The sequence below is a fragment of the Lagenorhynchus albirostris genome, chromosome 3 (assembly GCF_949774975.1).
Source record: "Lagenorhynchus albirostris chromosome 3, mLagAlb1.1, whole genome shotgun sequence".
Lineage (NCBI taxonomy): Eukaryota > Metazoa > Chordata > Mammalia > Artiodactyla > Delphinidae > Lagenorhynchus > Lagenorhynchus albirostris.
The window spans coordinates 164,564,685-164,587,111 of NC_083097.1; the positions used below are offsets into that span (position 1 = coordinate 164,564,685).

Consider the following 22,427-nt stretch of genomic DNA (forward strand, 5'->3'; position numbering starts at 1 on the left):
TACCAAAAGCCATTGAAGTATACACTAAAGGGTGAATTGTATGGTACGTGAATTATATCTTGATAAGACTGTTTTTTTTAAAAAAAAATACATCTCCATGGTTGCAATTTAGAGATTTGGAAGCTACCCTCATTGTCACTTGCAACGGCCTCTCAACAAAAGCTAGTGACACTGGTGACTGAAGACAGTAACATCTCTGCAGGAAAACCCACAATAGAAAGATGACCTCCATCCACTTCCCCCACCCACATCTCAATCTTCCAATTGATAGAATCTCATTGCCATACAGAAATCTAGCTGCAAGGGAGTCTGGAAAACATAGTTTTTAGCTTTGCAGCCTCTGTAGTGTAGGAATGCACACTAGGAGGTTGGGATGGTGCTGAGAGTCAATTCATTGTCTTTTGGTTTTGCTTACACAGGAATTTTTCCCTCTTTCAATGGTAAAAGTTCCATATCTCCCCCCGCCACACACACTTCGCTCCCTTGTTTTCCATCCAATATAGATTGAATGAGGCTAACTCCACTTTCTGGGTCCAGAGGGCTGAACTATGAGCCAGGTCTTGTCAAGCCACATAATCAATTCCTCTGAAACCATGATTGGCTCAGGGATGGGCACATGACTTGGGATGGACCAATGAGAGACATTATTTTGCAAGCTCTCTTTTTGCTGAAGTTGCTGAGCTTGGAAGATGTAAGCTCCTGGGAATTATCTTTAACACCTCCTGGCTAAAAGGGATCCCTTGTAGAGAATAGTAGAGATGATAAATGGAGACAGAATTCTGATGATGTAACAGAACCCCTGGATCCAGCCATGCCTGAATTCCATTACCTCTGGATTTTTTCTTTCAGCTATGTGAGCTAATAGATATTCTTTTTTTGTTTAAGACGGTTCAAGTTGCCTTTCTGCTACTTGCTATCAAAGGAGCCCTGAATAATATATGGAGGGGTCAGCAAGAGCAAATGTATGGGTAGACATGAATGGCCTAGATTCATTTACTCATTAAATTCTTCTTGATCATCTTCTCCATGTCAGGCCCTGTGCAGAGTATGGGAAAACAAAGGCCTGGACTGTTTCTTCCTCTGGCTGGACACATAGAGGGGTCACAGGTGAGTAAAGCCAATGGCTGCCCAAGCATCAATTAAGAAAACCCAACGGCCAGCTGGCGAGAGCTGGCAGGGATCCACTGCCCTTCTCCCCTGCCTCTGCACATTGTGGAGAGCAGACTGCGCAGTACCAGACCCCAAGCCACCTGGTCCGTCAGTTTTGTTGTACAAGGTCCTTGAGAAGCTGATCTCTCTTCAGTGACGGTGCACAAGGCAGACATCACGCTCATCGTAGCACTGACCATGGTGCTGATCTTGAAGCGGACAACTGTACAACCGGGACACCGAGTATGACCCTGACCACAGTACAACACGATAATAATTCTGACCATAGCCTGGCCAGGTCACTGTCCAAAGCTAGGTCAGAACACTGACCACAGCATGACCAGGACAGTGATTGTGACTCTGAGCCACACACAGCCAGGAAGCTGACCACCACACTGACCACAGCACAGTCAAGAATGACCAGTGGAGACCACAGTACTGACCACAATGCTGACCACAGTAGAACCGGGATGCTGAGGGCAGTGCAGATCACGGTTTAATAGAACATTGACACAGCACGATCAGGCCACTGGCAGTGCCACTGACCACAGCTGTGGTTATGTCTACAGCACTGAATGTATTGGCCAGGGTCTAGTCAGAAAAACAAAGCTCACGCCAGATAGTTCAATAGCAAGAATTTAATATGGGGATTTAGTTACAGACGTGTTAGTTAAGCTTTAAGAGCAGACAGGGGGCGGTGAATCTACTCTAGAATAGCAAGCCACCGCCTTCCAAGGTCTGAAGCAGCAAAGGGAGGAGGTGTTTACCAGAGTTACGGCCACCTGGCAGGAGCTGAATGAACCATGGTGGGGACCCTCAAAGGGGCTGAGACCACAGAGGCTGAGACAACAGCCACGGCCAGAGACACCCAAACTGGAGAGAGAGGGAGAAATACCCTGGCTTCTTTTTTTCTCCGGTCCTCCAATCTCTCTCCAGGCTTCCCATTGCCTGAGCCCAGCCTGGGAAATGTAGTTTGTAAGGATCAAGGGAACCTGGGAAATGTAGTTTTCAGGGGCCATCTCTCCTGAAACAGAGCAGGGGAAGGGTGAGGAATGGACCTAAGGGCCTATTGACCCATGTCAACCACACAACACAGGCCATAGCTTGACCATACAATGACCTCCTCCGTGACCAATCCCAAGGAGGACATTGTCCGTGGTTCTGAAACACAGCACTAACAAGGGCAAGGAAAGGGACAGGGACAAGTAGGGCCCTCCTCCACCCGAGTTGACCACAGCCCACTCTTCGTCAAGAGCTCGTGGGTTCCAACAACCAATACCCCTCTCCTATCCCATGCCTAATGCAGGCTTGGCCTGAGGAGTCAGCAAAAAGATCATCTCCCATCTGGGAAAAAGAGGGAGAGAGATGACGAGATGCCTTTCCTGGCTCAGATTCTCTTTTGTGTCCCACATCCCATGGCCAGTGTCCTCAACCCCACGCTTCATTGTAGTAATGCCCTCTGGGGATTGGGCGCTGGTTAGGTGCTCTATTCACTCATGAGTCACAGAAGTCCCCAACACCTCAAGAGGAAACAGGTCTCCTAAGAGAAGGAAAGCTCTTTGCCTGGGGTCACATGGCCAAGAAGTGACAGAACCAGGGTCGAACCCAGGTCATATTGGATAACAAGCTCTTTCTCCTTGCTTTGACAAAACCATAACTTATCTACAGGGCACACAGTAGGGTAGGAAAAATGCCAGGCTTCCCCACTCCCAATATTTTATGGCTGATTTCTCTATAACCTGACTTGCTTGCTCCCTCACCCAAAAAACCATAGAGGAACTTTGGTGAGGGAAGATATCTGGGGAGACCGATGAGGGGGGACAGGCAGAGAAAGTCCGGAGGCTGGACGAGGACGTCCTTCATATGCAAATAGCTTCGTGTGGAGGTGGCCTTAATATTTTGATTCTCTCAGGATCTGGTCTCTTGCCATTGCAATGGGAAACAGAGACTGTCCCAGGTGTGATGGGGGAAGGAAGATGCCCACCAGCTGGCCATCCCCTTTGGCCTAGTCTAGAGATCTCCCGCCCCCTGTATCTGTCTCTCACTTTCTGTCTCCATCTCCGCCCCCGTCCCTGCAGTGATCCGTCCCTCGAAGCCCAATTTCACAGACTCTGTCTCAGTTTCCCTGTTGACTCCTGGGCTTTTTAAAGAGGAGGCCTCTCAATTTCTCTTCTTTGCTACCAGGCCTTCCTCCTACGCCCCCTGCCCCTTGATCCCTCTCCCAACCCCATTTATAACGTGGGAAATGTCCAGGGAGGGTGAAATTGACTACCACGTGAAGGAACCCCCTCACCGTCCCCATCTCCATGAGCCACCCCCAGATTGGCCTTGGGGTTCTGGGTCGCAATCCCAGCTACCCTCTCGGGTGCCGGCTTCCCCCCGCCCCGCTTCGCCGACCCCAGACCCCGCTCCTTCGGCGCCCTAAGACGAGCTGGGGGCGGGGCGGGGGGCGGAGCCCGCAACAAAGACTCGGAGCGAGCGAGGGGCGGGGGTGGGGCGGAATCCCAGCCGCCCGCGAGGCCGGGGAGGCGGCGGCATAGGGTCGCCCGGCCCGGCGGGCGGGGTAGCGCCTGGTGGCGGTCCCCGTGCCGAGGCGTCGCTAGGGCGGGCGGGGAACGGGACGCCGGGCCGGGGGCACGTCATGTGGCCGCTCACGGTCCCGCCGCCGCCGCCGCCGCCGCCGCTGCCGCTGCCGCTGCTGCTGCTGCTGTGTTCAGGCCTCGCCGGACAGGTAGGGGCCCGGCAGGCAGGTGCGGGCGCAGAGGGCTCCAGAAGGGGCGGGGGCTCAGGGGGCCCCGCAGAAACGGGACTGGGGGCTCCATGAGCCCCCCGCGGCTGCGAGGGAGGGGGCGTCGCGGCGAGGGAGGGGCTGGGACGTCCACCCTGGCTTTGGGAATGGGAAGGGGAGCTTCAGATCCAGCCTCAGAAGTGGGATGGTTTGGAAGACAAGCTGATCCCAGCTTTGGGGTTCTCAACCTCTCGGTGACCCGGAGCCCACACCCGCCATCTCGCTCGAGCTAAGTGGGGTCGTGGGGGGACTTCAGGGGGCCTTGTGTGTCGCTTATCCTTCACTTCCCCCATCATGGCAGGAGGTGCCCGGCTTTTATAGCCCCCCACTCCTCGCCCGCACCCCCAAGGTGGGCAAGGGGGCGGGACTCACGTGTGAGTGACTGACGGGGACGTGTGTGAAGTGCTGGAGGGTGCTGGGTAAACGTGTGTGCCTGTGTGTCACAGCTGGGTGTGACTGAGAGTTTGCGTGTGTGGCTGTGCAGGTGTGCCCAACCGTGCATGACCTGGGGCATGAGTGGGGGAGGGTGTTTGTACCTGAGGCAGAGTCTGTATGTGACAGTGGGAGGCTGTGACTTGGAGGGCCGATGAGGAAGGCTTGTGAGCCTGAGACCGGGAGTTGTGTATCTGTGTGTGACCGGCTGGGTGACAGCAAGTGAGGACTGTATTAATCCCAGCGGTATGTGGGTAGCTGTGGCTGTGTATAAAGGACGGTGTGTGTCAGTGTCCCCATGACCCTGGCCCATCTGCCCGGGTGTTGTACAAAATGTGGGTGACCAGGTGTGTGGGAGCTTTGGGTAACCATGTGTCATTCTGTGCCTAAGTCACTCTAAAAGCGGATGTGCGGGGCAAGGGCTGTGTGTGCGAACGTGTACATCCGTGTGTGTGTGTTGGTGCCTTGCACACTACATGCTTTCACAGGAGCACGTCTCCCTCTCCATGGTACCTCATCTCTTGGGCAAGAGATGGGGGCTTTTCAAGATGCGGGGGAGTGGTCCCAGCTTTCTAATGCTATTGGGAAACCTCCTTCCTCCTCCATCTTGGGGGTGGGAACCCCCTAAGTTCTCCAGAATAATAAAATGTCTATAATAACAGCTAACACTTATTAAGTGCTTATTATATGCACACCGAATGAACTAAGACATTTAATCCTCTGAGCGGCTTACCTTCATTTTACAGATGGTGGGGGCTGAGGCATAGAAAAGTCAGGTCACTTGCTTAAGCTCAGACAGCTTGGGAGTGGCAGAGCTAGGATTGAACCAAGGCAGTCCGGCTCCTTAGCCCACACATTTACCCTCTTGTTAAATAGTCCACTCCATGGGTGTGAACAGTGCCTGTGTAAACACTAGGAGGGTTTCTGGGTAGAAGCTCAGAGGAAAAACAGTCCTGGCACCTTCTCTTTCCTGGCCAAGAGAAGAATCAGAACCTTGTATCCACCCTGAGGGGGGCTATTGGGAGGGATGGAGATCAGACTCTAGATAGAAAGATTTCCAGGCTACAAGGAGACCTCGTGAGGTCCCCTCCCTCACTCCTCTGTTTCCCTATCTCAGGACCCACATACGGGCTGGGATGGGAAGTGTGCTCAGAGCCAAGCATCAGGCCACACACACTGGGTGCTCAACTGATATGTGAGCCCCAAAGAAGTAAAGAGAGTCAGCTGAGCGAGAGATGAGAGACCGAAAGAGGTATACACTTGAGAGAATGGTGCATAAAAATGCACCAGGAGTGAAGTTGAATTGGGTCTCCAAGGAGGATCCTTGAAGCCACTACCTGGGGATTTTCCTCCAACCCTGCCGGCCCCTAGGAAACTCTAGATATCCTGTTCGTTCTCCAAGATTGCCTAAGGGTGTGGGAGAGTGCAGTGAGAGGTGATGTTGGGTGACCCCAGAGGAGGGTGGGAGATGCTTGGGGGCAGGGCTAACATGAAGATGCATGAGAGCCATACCAGGCTCTTTAGGGGGTGGGACTAAACTGGGTTCAGTGGAGGTGGGGCTAAATGGCCGGTGGGGCGGAGCTAAGCTGGAGTAATCAGGTGGGGTGAGACTGGTAGGGTCCTGCCACCAACTACAGTGCCTCCAGGCGGCCATGGGCACTACAGTGTTGCGTGCCCCAGCTTGCCCACCCAGCCTGGCGCCCCAGGGAAGGAAGAGGTCTGGAGAATGGATGCTCTGTCCCATCTCCGTCCCCTCCATCACTTCCCAGAACCCCCTCCTCGGTCCTTGATGGGCCCTGGTCTCCACCAGGTGTTCTTTCTAGAAATCATTCATTTGTCCATTCAATCAACAGATATGATGAAGCATTGGAGATATAGCCATGAGCCAAGTCATCAAATCCCTGCCCTCCTGGAGCTGACCTTGTTGCAGGAGAGACAGACAAGAATCGAATAAATATATAATACAATGTCAACAGCTAAATCAATATATAATACAATGCAAGTGGCCTGAAGAATAATAAACAGGGCAAAGGGGATTAAAGTGTGATGGTGGTGCAGTGGGGGGCTATTTTAGCAGGTGTGGTAGAGGCGGTGTCTCTAAGAAGGTGGTATTTGAGGCGACACTTGAAGGAAGTGAGAGAAGGATGCCTTCTGTATCCAGGAGAAGAGAATTCAAAGCAGAAATAGCAAGTGCAAAGGCCCTGAAAGTGGGAACAAGCATGGTATGTTTGGGGAGCAGCAGAGAGGCTGGTGTGGCTGGATAGGTGTGAGTGAACGGGGAGTTGGGGGGAGATGAGGCCAGGGAAACCAGGAGGGACCGGCCAAGTGGGAACTTGTGGGCCGTGGACAGCAGTTTGGATTTGACCCTGAGAACAGGGGAGTAGGACCTGTCAGAGAAGTTGTCCATCCCTCCAGGGTCTGGAGCTGCCAGAGAGCTTGACAGGTCCAAGGCCCACCATCTTACCCGTGGGAAAGATGGTCCCTTCCTGACCACTGGGAAGTCCTCCTTAAGATCTAGCTACAGGGCTTCCCTGGTGGCACAGTGGTTGAGAATCCGCCTGCCAATGCACGGGACACAGGTTCGAGGCCTGGTCCGGGAAGATCCCACATGCCGTGGAGCAACTAAGCCTGTGCGCCACATCTACTGAGCCTGCACTCTGCAGCCCGCAAGCCACAACTACTGAGCTTGCGCACCACAACTACTGAAGCCTGTGAGCCTAGCGCCTGTGCTCCGCAACAAGAGAAGCCACCGCAATGAGAAGCCCATGCACTGCAACGAAGCCCCGCTCGCCACAACTAGAGAAAGCCCACGCTTAGCAACGAAGACCCAATGCAGCCAAAAATAAATAAATAAAATAAATACATTTACAACAACAACAAAAAGATCTAGCTACATCTTTGGTACTATCTGGGTTTGGGGTCACCTCTTTCCTGGGGTCCCCACAGGATGGGACAAGAGGAGTAGCTCAGTTTACAATGCATGCCTCAGGACCTTTGCACTTTGCATTTCCTCTGCCTGGGACACTGATCCCCCAGGTAACTACTCAACTTCCTCCCTCTCTTTCTGCTTAAATGTCACCTCCTCTGAGAGGCCATCAAAAATGACCTCCCACTGCCACTTTCTGAGCTCTTACTCTGTGTTATTTTTCTTCATAGGCTTTGTCACTACATTTCCAGGATTTTTTTCTTCACCTATTGTCTGTCTTCCCTTAGAGGGGCAGCTCATCAGGGTCCAGTGGTCTCTGTTGTATCCTCAATGCCTACAGCAGAGCCTGGCACATAGTAGGTTCTCAACAAATATCTGTTGAATGAATGGATGAATCCCCCTCCTCCTCCCACAGAATCTCTTTCTTTCTCAAACAGTGGAACTCTTGTGTCAAGGGAGGGTCGGGGGAACAACTCTCCCCTTGGGCTATCCCATACCCATTTCAAGTCAACCACAGCTCCTGGATCAGAGGCATCAGGAAAACCCATCTTCTTCATCTGTGCCTAAAATTCCACCATTGCAGGGCACCACTATTTGAGGTTAAGATGCTGTTTCCCCCAGGGCGCCTTTAGAAAATGTAAATGTCCCAGGTGGGTGGAAGTAAAAGGAAATCTTGAGGACTCCCAGATAATAAGTGAACTGGACATTTTCTTCCTAAGGAATGGTGGTGTTGATGCTGAGCCGAAGATGAAGGAGCTGGGGCGACACCTAGTGGTAGAATGAGGTTTGTTCAGAGACTGTGTACGTCCCTGGGACTCTGGGGAAGACGTGTGGGCAGATGCCCCTGGGTATGTGTGTCAGCCAGGGTCCTGATCAGGGTGTGAAGCAAACGGGGCACTTGCCTTGGGTGCAAGATTGAAGGGAGCGCCCAAAGCCTCAGAGACCAAGATAAATACTATTTTAATGCAATATTTTAAGAAACTCAAAATTAATGCAAAAGATCCATGATGAACAAAATATCAAAATTTAAATACAGGCAGGATCTACCTCTGCTCTTGCATGACTCACCTCACTGTAACTCTGGCCCTATAGGAGTGTGTCTGTAGTGTCCATGGGTGTGTGTGTGTGTATGTTTAGGGACATGTTTGTGGGTGCGTGGGCACAGTGACTCTGTGTCCATACAGGTTGACCATGTGGGCGTGTGTGGATTTCTCATAATCCCAGCAGTTGTTGTTGGCAATGACTCCGTGTCCCCAGAATTCAGTGTCAGTGCCTGGGAGGCAGTAACTTGCTCTTTTCATTTATTCATGCGTTCACGTATTCATTTAGAAAGCGTCCATTGTGAGCCTTCTGTGTTTTGAGCCTTATACTGGACACCAAGGCTGGGTGGCTGCTGGAGCTCTCAAGGACTGGGATGGAAGATTTAACTTCTCTAAAGTTGAGCCTGGCTGTGCTGGGGAGAAGGGAGTTGTGACAAGGGCAGGAGATTTTGTTCCCATTTTTCAGGAACTCTTGTCCAAGAACATTGACATATCTTTACTCCCAGAGCGGAAGCCTGGTATGTCTCACAACCTCATCCATGCAGAGCTCAGCCACAAATCAAGGAGAAGCCAGAGGAACAGAGAGGAGTCAGAATAGGTTCCATGAAGTCTGTGTGCAGAAACTGACTTGTGTTGCTTCTGGGAAACCCAGGAGGGTCTCAGTGCCTGTTAGCATCTAAGCCCTGCTTAACAGATGAGAAGACAGGGTGTCGCAGCGTGAGAAGAAAGAAACCAAGAGGCAAAGTCGGTTGAAGCGATTGAGTGAGATGGCAGATAGCTTCTTACCTTTTAGGTGCTGAGAGGATCCTGGTTGTTCCCAAGAAAAATACACGGGGAGCACATGATGAGCCAGATTCTTTCTAGTCCTAATTTCTCTGGTAATTCCTATGTGAATGACACCGAGCGAGGTACTGGGGAAGTGGAGGGGTGCGACACAGCCCACTGTGGAATCGTTCTCAGGGCCAAGTAAGGGTGTGTGTGTGTGTGTGTGTGTGTGTGTGTGTGTTTAAATAAAAGCGTTTTTTAAATTGTGTCAAAATACACAGAATATAAAATTTATCATCTTAACCATTTTTAATTATACAATTCAGTAGCATTAAGTACATTTGCATTGTGGTGCAAGCATTACCACCATCCGCCTCCAGAATTCTTTTCATCTTGCGAAACTGAAATTCTACCCACTAAACAACAACTCCCCATCCTCTACCCCCAGCCCCTGGCAATCTTCATTCTACTTTCTGTCTCTATGAATTTGACTCCTCTAGGGACCTCACATGGGTGGAATCATGCTGTGTTTGTCTTTTTGGTTTATTTCACTGAGGATAATGTCCTCTAGGTTCATCCATGTTGTAGCAGGTGTCAGAATTTCCTTCCTTTTTAAGGCTGAATACTGTTTCATTGTATGGTTGGAACACATTTCGTTTATCCATTTATCCTTCAATAGACATTTAGGCTGCTTCCACCTTTGGCTATTGTGAATAATGCTGCTATGAGCATGAGTGTGCTAATATCTCTTCAAGACCTTGCTTCTAACTCTTGGGTGTATACCCAGAGGTGGGTCTTCTGGATTGTATGATAATAATGTGTTTAACTTCCTGAGGAATATGCATACCATTTTCCACAGTGTCTGGACCGTTTTCCGCTCCCACCGACAGTGCACAAGGGTTCCATTTTCTCCACATCCTCACTAACACTTGTTAGTATTTGACTTTTTGATCCTAGCTCATCCTAAGGGGTGTAAGGTGGTTCTTCATCGTGGCTTTGATTTGCATTTTATTAAGAGTTAGCGATGCTGAGCATCTTTTCATGTGTTTATTGGCCATTTGTATATCTTCTTTGGAGAAATGTCTAGTCAAGTCCTTTGTTCCTTTTCAAAACTGGGATGTTTGCTTTTTTGTTGTTTAAATAGAAGGTTTTAAAGCCAGGAACGAGACATGGTTGGATTTGTGTGAGGGACAGATCCTTTGACTGAAACTAGAGTAGGGACAGTAAAGGTGTGAAGACAGAATGATTTCAGGAGCTAACAAGACCTGAGGCAAGTTGGTGACAGCCAGAGGCATAGTAGGACTGATATTTGGGGGAGGACAGGGGGAATGTACCTCTCATTGTCTGGTGTCCAAGGTCCTCAGCCAGGACTACTGTCTCCTTTGGAATCTCCTCTTGGAATTCTGAAGCAGGCAGGAAAGCAGAGATGGCAAGAGAGAGAATTCCAGGGAGAATTCAACACCATTTCCAAACATTTGCTGTAACCGAGCAAAAAACTAAAAGCAGGCATAGGCTAGAAGATTAACACCATTTGTGTTCCAAGGGGTGCAAAGCTGTGTATGTGCAGACGTAAATTCATGCCTTTCCTCTGTGTGAATGAAATACTGTGGAGACCAAGAAGGCAGAGTTGGTTGACAGAGACCACTTGGCTTCTTACAAAGGACAGTGAGTTTTGCTTGGTTTACGTTTTCTAGCTTTTCTACTGGAACTTCTAGCATTTTTACCTGCTGCATATCAAACAGAAATGACCCTTATGTTTTATACTTGATACCTTAATTCATATTTTTGAGTAAACTTCCTTCTTGACATAAAACATAGCTACAAAGAAGTATGCAAATCATAAAGGTGCAGCTTGATAACTTGTCTTGAAGTGACATAATGTACTAGGTCAAGAAACAGAACTTTGCAAGAATCCAGAAACCTCCTCATCCTCCTTCTAGTTGCCACCTGCCCCCTCAAGAGTAACAGCTAAGCTAATGTCTCTCACTCTGCACTGGTTTGACCTGCTTTGTAACTTAATGAAGTCAGTAAGCATGTAGCTTTTGTGCCCAGCTTCTTTTGCTCCACATAATGTTTGTAAGATTCCTCCATATTACTGTTTTGTGATTGATTCTCTGTTTTTGTTGCTTTATGGTGTTCCGTTGTGTGGATATATCGCATGTGGTATATCCATTCTACTGTTTCTTGGCATTTGGGCTGGTGAAGTTTGTGGCTGACACAAACTGTGCTGAAATAAACACTCTGACACGTGTCTTTAGTGAATGCTTGTTCACACTTCTGTTTGGTATATGTGTACAGTAGATTCTCTATTCGCAGTAATTATGTTCTATAAAGAATTAGTGAATACTGAATTAGTGAATACTGAATCATCGTGGGGTTAGATTCTTGCAAGCTTCTGGTCACGACATTTTTGTTGACCAAAGAATATGCAACCTTCTTTTATGAATGTTTCTGTTTAAAAACACCTTATTTCACATACATTGTTGATTCATTGGCAACAAACTCACTGCCAAAGGCACTATAACTCATGCTTGAGTGAAACTTATGGACAAGTTGTATTTTCTCTGGAAGACATGTTACAACCTTCTTGGCCTAGAGCACTAGGCAGAACCTAGCGCTGTGCATGGGGCCACTTAAAAGAGCGAGATCACCAATAAAAAGCACGAGAATGTGAAAATGTTGGTACTAAGTAGACTGTGAAAAAGACACTTGATTACAGTTATGAGAGCTAAAACAAAAAGGCCAGAGCATGGCTGTGGTGGATCTCCATTGGGAACCTGTGTGTCAGTGACTCAAGTTTTTGCTACCCTGTGGATGTCCATGAACCACCACAAAAGCCCCATGAGAATTGACTTGGGGGTTACAAATAAATTGTAGTGAGTAGGCGAGTTTGACAATATGGAACCCACAAATAGTGAGACTCAAGTGTATATACCGAGGAGTAGAATTGCTGAGTCATAGGGGAGGAATATATTGAACTTCAGGAGATAACTGCTGAACAGCCTTCGAAAGTTCCAAAGACTCTTCAAAGAGTTTACCAATTTACTCTCTCACTAGTAGTGTCTGGGCATTCGAGTTGCTCTGCATCATCATCAACACCTGGTGTTGTCTTTCTGTTTCACTTTAGACATTCTGATGGGTGTTTAGTGCTATCACATTTTGTATTTAATTTACATTTCCTGATGACTAATATTTAAATACCTTTTCACACGCTTATTGACCACTTGAGTATCCCCTTTTGTGAAATGCCTGCTCAAGTCTTTTGCCCATTTCTCTATTAGGTTGTCTGCCTTTTTCTTATTAATTTGTAAGAACATGTGTTTTTATACATCCAAATTTTATATCTGTGTTTCTCTCTTTTACATAAATTAAAAATGAGGATATCAGTTATTTGTTGGACATAAGATTGCAAATATCTTCTACTATGTAGCTTGTCTTTTCATTCTCTTAGTGATGTCTTTGATAAATAGAATTTCTTAATTTGAATGTAGTTTAAATAATAACTGTTTTTCCTTCAGGGTTAATGCTTGTTAGTGTCCTGTTTTAGAAATCTTTGCCTACCTCAGAGTAATGAAGATATTCTTCTATATTTACTTCTAAAAGATTTATTATCTCTCACATTTGATGTAAGATCTACATGGAATTGATTTTTGTATGTGGCTTGAGGTAGGGATCAACATTTATTCTTTCCCCTTTGAATAGGGCCAAATGACCCAGGAACAGCCTCCAGACTCTGGAGCCTGTCTGTCTGGGATAGATTCCTGGGGGCTGGGAAAAGTTTCTTAGCATCTCTAAGAAACCACTCTAATAGCCACTATTTCCTCATTAAAAAAAATGGAATTTAACCCAATCTACTTCACAGTGGTATTCTGAGGGTTAAATGAGTTATTACATGTACATTGTTGCAGATGGTGCCGAGCTCATAAGTACTCAATAAACCTTAGCAACTATTGTTATTGTTTCTGAGAGTTATGAACTTTTTTCCTCCTGATAATTTTCAGGTCAGGGGAAAAAAATTTCTTTCATGGCACCTGGCCTTAGTGTGTTCAGGTTGCTATAATAGAATACCATAGACCAGGTGGCTTATGAACAACAGAAATCTATTTCTCACAGTTCTGGATTTAGGGAAGTCCAGGACCAAAGTGAAAGTGCTGTCAGGTTTGGTGTCTGGTGAGGACCAGTTTCTTGGTGTCTTCTCACTGTGTTCTCATATGATGGAAGGGAGAGGGAGCTCTCTGGGGGGGGTCTCTGTATAAGGGCACTAATCCCATACATGAGGGCTCCACCCTCTTGAACTATTCACCTCCCAGAGACTTCATCTCCAAATACTATCACATTGGGGATTGGCTTTCAACATATGAATTGGGGGAGGGATACAGGCATTCAATCTGTAGCACTCCCCAACACGATGTTTAGAATAATGATGGTGACAGTGAGAAAGGGATTCTTTCTGGAGATATTTCTACATCAGTTTCAGCTGGCATTGGTGATAATTTGAATGGAGTAGGGAAAGAGAAGGAAGGTGAGAGGGGCACCATCTGTAGTTTCTAACTGTGGGTACATTTGGTCCAGGACCAGGGTGAGGCAAGCAAGAGATCTAGGGTGCAAAATTTAAGGAAGGACTCATTCTCATGTCAGTGCAGGGCTCCTGGGGGGTGGGAACTTGCAGGGAAAGTTTAGGTATATTCCTCCTTTTAAACAGTTTTATTGAGATATAATTTATATACCATTAAATCCACCTGTTTAAGTGTGCTACTCAATGACTTTTAGTAAATTTGCAGAGTTGTACAAACATCACCCCAATCCAGTTTTAGAACATTTCCATCACTTGCAAAAGATCCCTCATGCCGGGGGCTTCCCTCGTGGCGCAGTGGTTGAGAGTCCGCCTGCAGGGGATACGGGTTCGTGCCCCGGTCCGGGAAGATCCCACGTGCCGCGGAGCGGCTGGGCCCGTGAGCCATGGCCGCTGAGCCTGCGCGTCCGGAGCCTGTGCTCCGCAACGGAAGAGGCCACAACAGTGAGAGGCCCGCGTAACGCAAAAAAAAAAAAAAAAAAAAATCCCTCATGCCATCCCCACCCCATCCCCAGTTCCAGGCAATCACTAATCTAATTTCTGTCTCTATATATTTGCTTTCTCTGGACATTTTGTGTAAACTACTTATCCAAAGTGTGGCCTTTTGTGTCTGACTTCTTTCACTTAGGAAAATATTTTTGAGGTTCATCCATGCTGTAGCATGTATCAGTAGTTGGTTCCTTTTTATCGTTGAACGACATTCCATTGTATGCATGTACCACAGTTTATCCATTCACCAGTTGATGAGCATTTGAATTGTTTCATTCATTGGGAACAATGCTGTTATGAATATTCACATGCAAGTCTTTCCACGGACATAGGCTTTCATTTCTCTTGGGTAGATGGAATTGTTGTGTCTTATGGTCAATTTCAGTTTACATTTTAAGAAACTGCTAAATTGTTTCTTAAAGTAGTTGCAGCATTTTATGTTCCCACTAGAAAGCGGTTTAAGTTTCTCCACTTCATCACCGATACTTGGTACTGCCTTTTTTTTTTTTTTGCTGCTTTTGGGAGCCTCAGCTGTAGATTCATTTAGTCAGTCAATAAACAATTTCTTGAGCACCTACTATGTGCCAGTCACTGTGCTAAGCCCTAGGGATGAGGCTGTAAAAAACACAGACATGTAGGAGCCCTTGCGGAACTGAAAGTCTAGTGGAAGAGACAAACCATAAACAAATAAAAGTACAATATAATGTCACATGGTGATAAATGTTGTTCAAAAAAATAGAGCAGAGGAGGGGACGGGGGCAGAGGGGTTGCTGTTGTAGATGAGGTGGCCAGGGGATGTCTTTCAGGATACGGTAGCCAAATCGCTCAGAGTCCCATCAGGGAAACAAACCAGTCTAGGTGTTTCAAAGAGGAAATTTAATATAGAGAATTGGTTAAGTGTGAGATGGAAGAGTTGAGAAGCCAGACTGATGGGATGATCAGGAATAAACCACAGCACAAAGCTACTGGAGGCACATGACAAAAGGGTAGTGTGATGAAGAAAAGTTTCTTGTGTGGGAGCTGGGATCATGGGATCATGGAGTAGGTATGGCCGCCGTCAGAATACACACCCCCACCCTAAGCAGAAAGAGAGAGAAGAAATACCCTGGCCTCTCCCTTCCTCCCCACTCTCCAGTCTCCCTCCAGTGCCTCTCATTGGGTGAGACTAATAGGAAGCCAGTGTGCCAGGGAACCCGGGAAGTGTAGTTTTCTGGAGAAGGGTAGGGCATTGCTCTGACTTGCACAATGATAGCGCAGAAATATAAATGAAGTAAAGGAACAATCCACATGTGTATCTGTGGTAATAGTGCTCTGGGTAGAGCAGACAGCAAGTGCAAAGGTCCTGAGGTGGGAGTGTGCCAAATGGAACCAAAACCCTACATGTGAGTGTGATGGATGGTCCAGGCACAGTATACAGAATGACAGTGGCTAGGGACCTGGGGCAAAGCCGTGGGAGACATTTAGGGATAAGGCAGGAGACAGTGATAGTGCAGCCTTTAAGTCAAGGGACAAATGACTTTCAAGAAGGAGGGAATGATTCATGAAGACTTACCTGCGAGAGTGACTAAATGAGGGCTTGTGTGAGACTGTGGGACCAGCAAATCGTAAGGTCACTGGTGCCGTTAGTGAGAGGAGTTTTGGAAGCATACAGGAGGTGGGAGGTAAGGAAGCAGAGACAGCAAGTGCAGATGTGAGTGTAGACCACTCCTTGGAGGAGTTTGGCTGGGAGGAGGCAGGGCAGTTTCCTGCATCACCAATGGTGAGAGAGTGAGAGAGTCTCATTGGGTTCCAGATTATCTAAACAGGAAGGGCTTGGAGCCCAGGTCTGAAATCAGACCCACCTAGGTCCGAATCCTGGGCTCCCATTTATGTGCTGGGTCACCTTGAGCTGGTCCCCTCTCCTCTCTGAGCCTAGTTTCCTCTCTTGTAAATAGGGAAGTTGCTGTACTGTTCATGGGAGGTTGCATCCAGTACTCAGCAAGTGTGTTTGCAAAGTGTTCAGTACTCATAAATGCAAGCTGCAGTACAAGTAGGCAAGGAGGTATCTCATTTTTTAAAGCTCATTATCAGCTGCAAATCATTACAATGTCAGCTACTATTTATGAAACACCATGTTCCAGACACCAGGCAAAGTGCTTTACAAGCACCATCTCTCCCCAGTCTGCCCCAGTTCACTCTGCTGCAACCACACTGGCCTCGTTCCTGTTCCTTGAACACTTATCCTCCTGCCCCAGGGCCTTTGCACTTGCTGTTCTTGGTGCCTGGAACTCTTCCTTCAGATATCCAAATGGCTCCCTCCCTCACCTTCTTCAGGTCTCTGCTCATATGTCACATTCCCCAACCACCTCGATTAAAGTTTTACTCCCCTACCTAGTCCATATGCCCCTTCCTCCCGATACCCTAGGTATTTTACTCCCCACCCCACCCCCACTTGTTGTCTGACTTATTCCATAGAATGTTCATCTCCACATAGGCAGGCATTTTTAAAAATAATTAATTAGTTAATTATTTTTTGGCTGCACTCGGTCTTTGTTACGTGCAGGCTTTCTCTAGTTGCGGCGAGCAGGGGCTACTCTTCGTTGTGGTAGCACGACTTCTCATTGCGGTGGCCTCTCGTTGTGGAGCACGGGCTCTAGGTGCGTGGGCTTCAGTAGTTCTGGTGTAGGGGCTCAGCAATTGTGGCTCGCTGGCTCCAGAGCACGGGCTCAGTAGCTGCCACACTGGGGCTTAGTTGCTCCACGGCATGTGGGATCATCGCGGACCAGAGCTCCAACCTGTGTCCCCTGCATTGGCAGGCAGATTCCCAACCACTGTGCCACCAGGGAAGTCCCAGGCAGGCATTTTTAAAATCTGTTGTTTACAGTGCTTGGGACATAGTAGATGTTCAATAAAGCTTTCACTTGATTCTCAGGACACAGGAGCCATTTACACGTATTAGGTCCATGGGTCCTTAAACCACCCACTTTGCAGATGAGGAAACTGAGGCAGAGAGAGGTCATTGCTGGAAGTCCCATAGGGGCAGAACCTGCCTCTCCCTGCTGTTAAGCTAAAAAAAAAAAAAGGATACTTCAAGACCCCCACCATCCCTACCCCCATGTTCAGCGCTTCTCCCGAGGCGAGCCCTCGGTGAGCTGCCACGGCCCAGGGAAAGGCCTGAGTCATCTCCGCCTCCATACGGCGGCGGCGGCCGCGAACTGAGGGCGACTGCAGCGGCCGCGGCGGCAGCGCGAGGTGATGCGGGGACGCCACGAGAGGGCGTGAGTGCAGGGAAAACAGAGGAAATTAAACCAGCCGGGCTCTCCTCCTGGCGGCCTCGCCGCCCCGCCGCCGGCTGGTGCGTGGGTGCAAAGCTGGGGCACTGCACTCCCCCTTCCTTCGAAAGGGCGGGCCCCGGAGCTGCTCCCTGGGGTCTGGAGGAAGGTCCGAAGTATCAGTTCCCCGCCCCCACCCCAAGTCCAAGTTGTGAGTGGAGACCCAGCTGGGACTTGCCGGCAAAAGGCTAGCTCCCGTGTCGGCCGTCCGGGGTTGTAATGCCGCCCCCTGGAGTCATGGGGGTCCTCCTGCTGCAGAAGTGACCCCACTCCCCATATCCCAGTAATCGCCTGTTGCTTTCGGACCTGCCACTCTGCGCTTCCCTCGTTCGGAAACAACCAAGCGGTCCCCAAAGTGGTCCTGGTACCAGGGAAGCCCCTTCCCCAAGGGAAAAGGAAACACTTGGCCACCCGATTCAAGGGAGCGCACTGGAGCCCACCGCCCCATACCTGCTCTCCCGGGTTTTAGTGAGCCGGGGTCGGTGTCCTAACAGTAGGTGGGTGGGGACTTGCGACTCCGGCCCCCTGCCAGCTTTGGGTGCACGGGGTGGGGCGGCTGCCCATTTAAACGCAGGCCGAGCGCCCGGGGCTCTGAAAGGGGCTGTGAGCGGAGGGTGGCCCGGGAATACCTCGCTTCGGGGGGCAGGGGCGGGAACACCGCTGGGGGCGGGGCTGGGAATGCCGCGGCGGGGGGTGGGGGGCAGGTGGGGAATACCGCCGGAGGGGGCCCCTTGCGGGGTGGGGCGATCCCGGACAGAGGGGTTGAAAGGCCGGGGGAGAGGGGTGGGGACAGCCGGGGCGCCGCCCGCCCCCCGCCGGGCTCTGGGCCGGAGCCGTGACGTCACAGCGGCTGGAAGTGCCCGGCGCGGAGGCTGTGGGAGGCGCGGGAGGGGGTGGGGGGGGGCCGAGGCGGCGCTTTATAAGCGGAGCCCGCCGGGCGCGCCGAGCCGCAGCCCGCGTCCCCGAGCCCCCCCGGCCGGCCCCGGCCCCCCAGCTTGCGCTCGCGCCCCCCGGGCGGCTGGGTGGCAAGGGACCGAGCACCAGGCGGCGGGCGGCCGCGGGGCATGAGGCGGGGGCGCGATGTCGGTGCCGCTGCTCAAGATCGGGGCCGTGCTGAGCACCATGGCCATGGTCACCAACTGGATGTCGCAGACGCTGCCCTCGCTCGTAGGGCTCAACGGCACCGTGTCCCGCGCGGGCGCCTCCGAGAAAATCGTGAGTGGCCGCCGCGCAGGGGGCGCTCCCGGGGGGCGTGGTGCTCGCGCCGCCGCCGCAGCAGCCCCCGGGGGCCCCCGCCCCCCAGCTTCCCGGCGCGCCCGGCCGGGGAGCGCCCTCCTGGGGCTGGGGGCTGGACGCGGAGGCGGAGGAGCCCTTAGGACCCGCAACCACCTCCGCGCCTTTTATTATTGTTATTATTATTATTTCTTATTATTAGTGTGCCGTGTCCGAGCGGCAACAATGTACTAGGCTCGCTCTGGCCCCGGGGCGCAGGCGGAAGGGCTGCGGAATTCAGCCTGGTCCCGGCTGAGTGGGGCGGAGCTGGAGGGTAGATTCGGGCGCCTGGTTGGAACCCTGCCTCCAAATAGGGAAGTCCCCGGGTCTCCGAGGGTCTCCACCTTCAGCATCTCTCCCTGTTTGTGTCTCGGTGTCTCTGAGTAGCCCCTTGTCTGTCTCTCTCTCTCTCCCTCTCTTCTCTCTCTGTCTCTGTCTCTATGTCTCTCTCTTTCTGTCTCTCTCTGTCTCACTCTATTCTTTTTCCTCTGGTTTGCGTCTCTATTTTCCTCTCTCTCTGTCTCTGTCGCGCTGTCTCCGAGTTTGTATCTTTTTTTTTTCTGTCTCTCCTTTTCTCTCCCCTGCACAACACCCCACCCCCTGCATCTCCCTCCTCATTACCTGCCTCACCACGTGCTGAATATTTATTCCCATAACTGACCCTCCGTAGGAGGCCCGGTCTCGTACTGGGGTGGGAGCCGGGGTTGGGGCTCATGCAGGATTGCCCCCTCCCCCATCCCATCCTATCCTCTTCTATCACCTTCATCCTCCAGCTTCCCAAGCCACAGAGTTTGGCTGGGGGGTGAAGGGGGGCAGGATGTGTGTGTTGGGGGGCACTCCCTCGGGGTTAATAATGGTGGTCCTGGGGAGAGGGGAGGAGACATCCTCCACTGCAAACTTCCCTCAACCTCCTCCAGATACGCCCCTTCCCTCCCATTCCTTACCCTCTTCAATCTGGTTTCGGGACTCCTCCCAATACCTGGAACTGGGATTCATGGGGCTCCCCCTCTTGCTTGATGTTCCGCCAACTTCATCAGCCCCCCTGTTTAGCCTCCAACTGCCACCACACTGAAAGCTAAGAGGTCTTTGCTCCCAAGCGTTGTGGACAAGTGGAGAGGGGGGTGCCCTGTGCTCAGGCTTTGTCCAGCTCCTGGAGGGAATTGTCCCTGGGCTTGGCCCACGTGAGGGCTTGCAGTTTAAATCCTCAGCATTGAAGCCAATGTGTGAAACAGTGTTTATCTGTCACATCAAGCGATATTTGAATATGTCCTGGTGTATCTGTCTATGCATGGTGTGTGTATGGGTGTGTGTGTGAGTGGAGGGTGTGAGAAAGTGTATGTGCTTTGCCAGCATGAGGGCACAAGTGTGTCTGCCTGTATATGAGGGTGCATCCCAGAACGAGTGTGGGTGTGTCCCTGAGTACTCGCTGTATCTCGGTGTGGATATGTCTGCAGTTGTATGTCCCTGACTATGGGTTTGCATGTATGTAATTGCATGTGTGCATATAAGTTTATATACATGAGTCTGAGACAGACTTCTTGCTATTGCCTTCTGAGCGGGGAGAGAGATGGTGTCTCATTGAAATCAGAAGTCAGATTCCCCTCCCCTACCATATAAAAAGTTTGAGTCAGTGTAAATGTGTTCATGTATTATGTAGAGCATATGTGTAAATGAGAGCATGTATGTCTGGGGAAAGTGTACATAGTGTATAAGAGCATGTCTGAGTTATGATTTTGTGTGTGTATATGTGTCTTTGCAAATATGTACAAGTACATGTTTTGTGCATATAAATGTGGACATGTATGTCTTTAGAAGTGTGTGCATATATGTTCAAGTGTGTATCTGTGAATGGTCTATGAATGGTGTGTGTGCCTAGTTTGTATGCATGTGGGTGGATTCCTGTGTGTTTCATGGTTTTTCTGTAAGTGTGAGCATGTGTGTGTACCCAAACGGACCTGGTCTTCACTCTAGCCCATCTGTAGCTAACAGGACCTTGATTCAATGCTTCCACGAAATCACCTGCTGAAAGCTAATAGTTCTCCCATTCCTGAACCCCACCCCATCCCTCAGTCTCACTAAGCCTTGCCAGAAGAGCTCTATGGAGTGAGATGCCAAGTAACTCAGGGTAGCACCTGGGAGGGAACTGTGACATGAGGGTGCTCAGGAAAGTGCCTTGGGAGTCTGATAGACATAGGTTGAAATCCAGACTTTCCCTTAACTTGCTCCACGACTTGCACTCTGGCCCAGTGACATCACCGTTCTGAGGTGCGGTTTCCCATCTATGAAATGAGAATGATAATTCCTACCTCACAGAACTGTGGTGGGTAAGAGGTCTACCATCCAGCCCTTCATCCATCCATCCTTCCATCTATCTCTCCATCCATCCATCTTTACACTCATCCTTTCATCCACCCATCCATCCGTCCACTCACCTATCCATCCATTTACCCATCCATCCATCTCTCCATCTTTCCATCCAGCTCTCCATCCAGCTCTCCACCCATCTATCTTTCCATCCACCCATTATCCATCATCTCTCTCTCCATCGATTCTTCCACACATCCATCCTTCCATCCATCCATCTCTCTATCCATCCACCCATTTTGTTTATTCAACAAAATAATTGAGTACCTCCTCTATGTCAAATGTGTACATGCTTGAAAATCCCAGCTCAGTGCCTGACATAGTAAATGCTCAGTTAGTGACAGGACCCTGAGATGAATCTGGGTTTGAATTCTGGTCCTGCAATTTACCAGTGGTATGACCTTGGGGAAATTATTTAATCTCTCTAAACTCCAATAACCTCATTAGTCAAGGGGAGTTCAGAGTCCCCATTAAGCCACAGGATCCATGAGCACATCTGTGTTTTACTCACTATTGAACGCTAAGCCCTGATGCAGAGGAGGCCTACAATAGATATTTGTCAAGTGACTGAATCAACAATCACATCTTCATAAGGATTCCATCTTCAAATGGAAAGATAGCTGGGTGCATAGTAGGTGTTCAGTAAGGAGAGTTTGTAGCCAAGCACATAATAGGCGTGGAATAAATATCTGTCAAGTGTCTAAATCAATAATGCACCTTCCTAAGGATTGGGGAGAACAAATGGAAGTGAGGAGGCACAGGGTCAGTGCTCAGTAAGGAGGAGTTGTGCGAAGCTACAGAGCACCGACGTGGGTAAGCTGAGGGGTTCCGGAACCCAGGTAGTGAGAACTCCCAGTCATGAGGCAGACAGTTGGATGCTGGTCTGGACTTTAAAAACGATCTCTGTGAGGTAGGGGTGAGCCCAGACCCTCAGGCCATTCTTGTCTCTGGTTTCCCCTCCCCGATCTGATCCAGGGAAACAGTTTAGCATGCTAAGAGATTCTGAGAGATGGTGTTACAGATCCTCCCTGAAAGGGGGGCGGGGAGGGAGAAGCTGCCACTGCTACTCCCTTTGGCCAACTCCCAGCCATAAACCATCCCTGTGGGATGGAGCCTTCAGTGGAATGGCTTCACACCTGGGGGGTCATAAATTCAGAACCAGACTAAGAATTGTCAGCCCCATGGCCAGCAGCTGCCGTCATTACGGGGCCTGAAGTGAGTTACCTGCATCCTAAATGTTATGCCCTTGTCCATCCCCTCCTCCTTGAGGGATGGAGGGAAGGAAGGGGAGATGGAGGAGGGATATTCTGTTTGGGGA

The 22,427-nt window shown here is 49.9% G+C and overlaps 1 protein-coding gene across 6 annotated transcripts in view; it reads left to right on the forward strand.

Annotated features, from left to right (window-relative positions):
• Positions 1–3,645: 3,645 nt before the first annotated feature.
• Positions 3,646–22,427, forward strand: part of OLFM2 (olfactomedin 2) — a 63,956-nt gene continuing 45,174 nt past the window's right edge. For 2 of the 6 annotated variants that reach the window (XM_060145255.1, XM_060145254.1), the window contains exons 1-3: positions 3,662–3,880; positions 5,487–5,621; positions 8,015–8,079. Coding sequence is in view for 2 of the 6 variants with exons in the window: in XM_060145252.1 (XP_060001235.1) it covers positions 18,554–18,688 (135 nt within the window). In the remaining 4 variants the exon portion in view is untranslated. Of the gene's footprint in view, positions 3,881–5,486; positions 5,622–8,014; positions 8,080–18,553; positions 18,689–22,427 lie in introns of those variants that run through there. The other 4 variants (XM_060145258.1, XM_060145253.1, XM_060145257.1 and 1 more) reach the window with 4 other exon arrangements.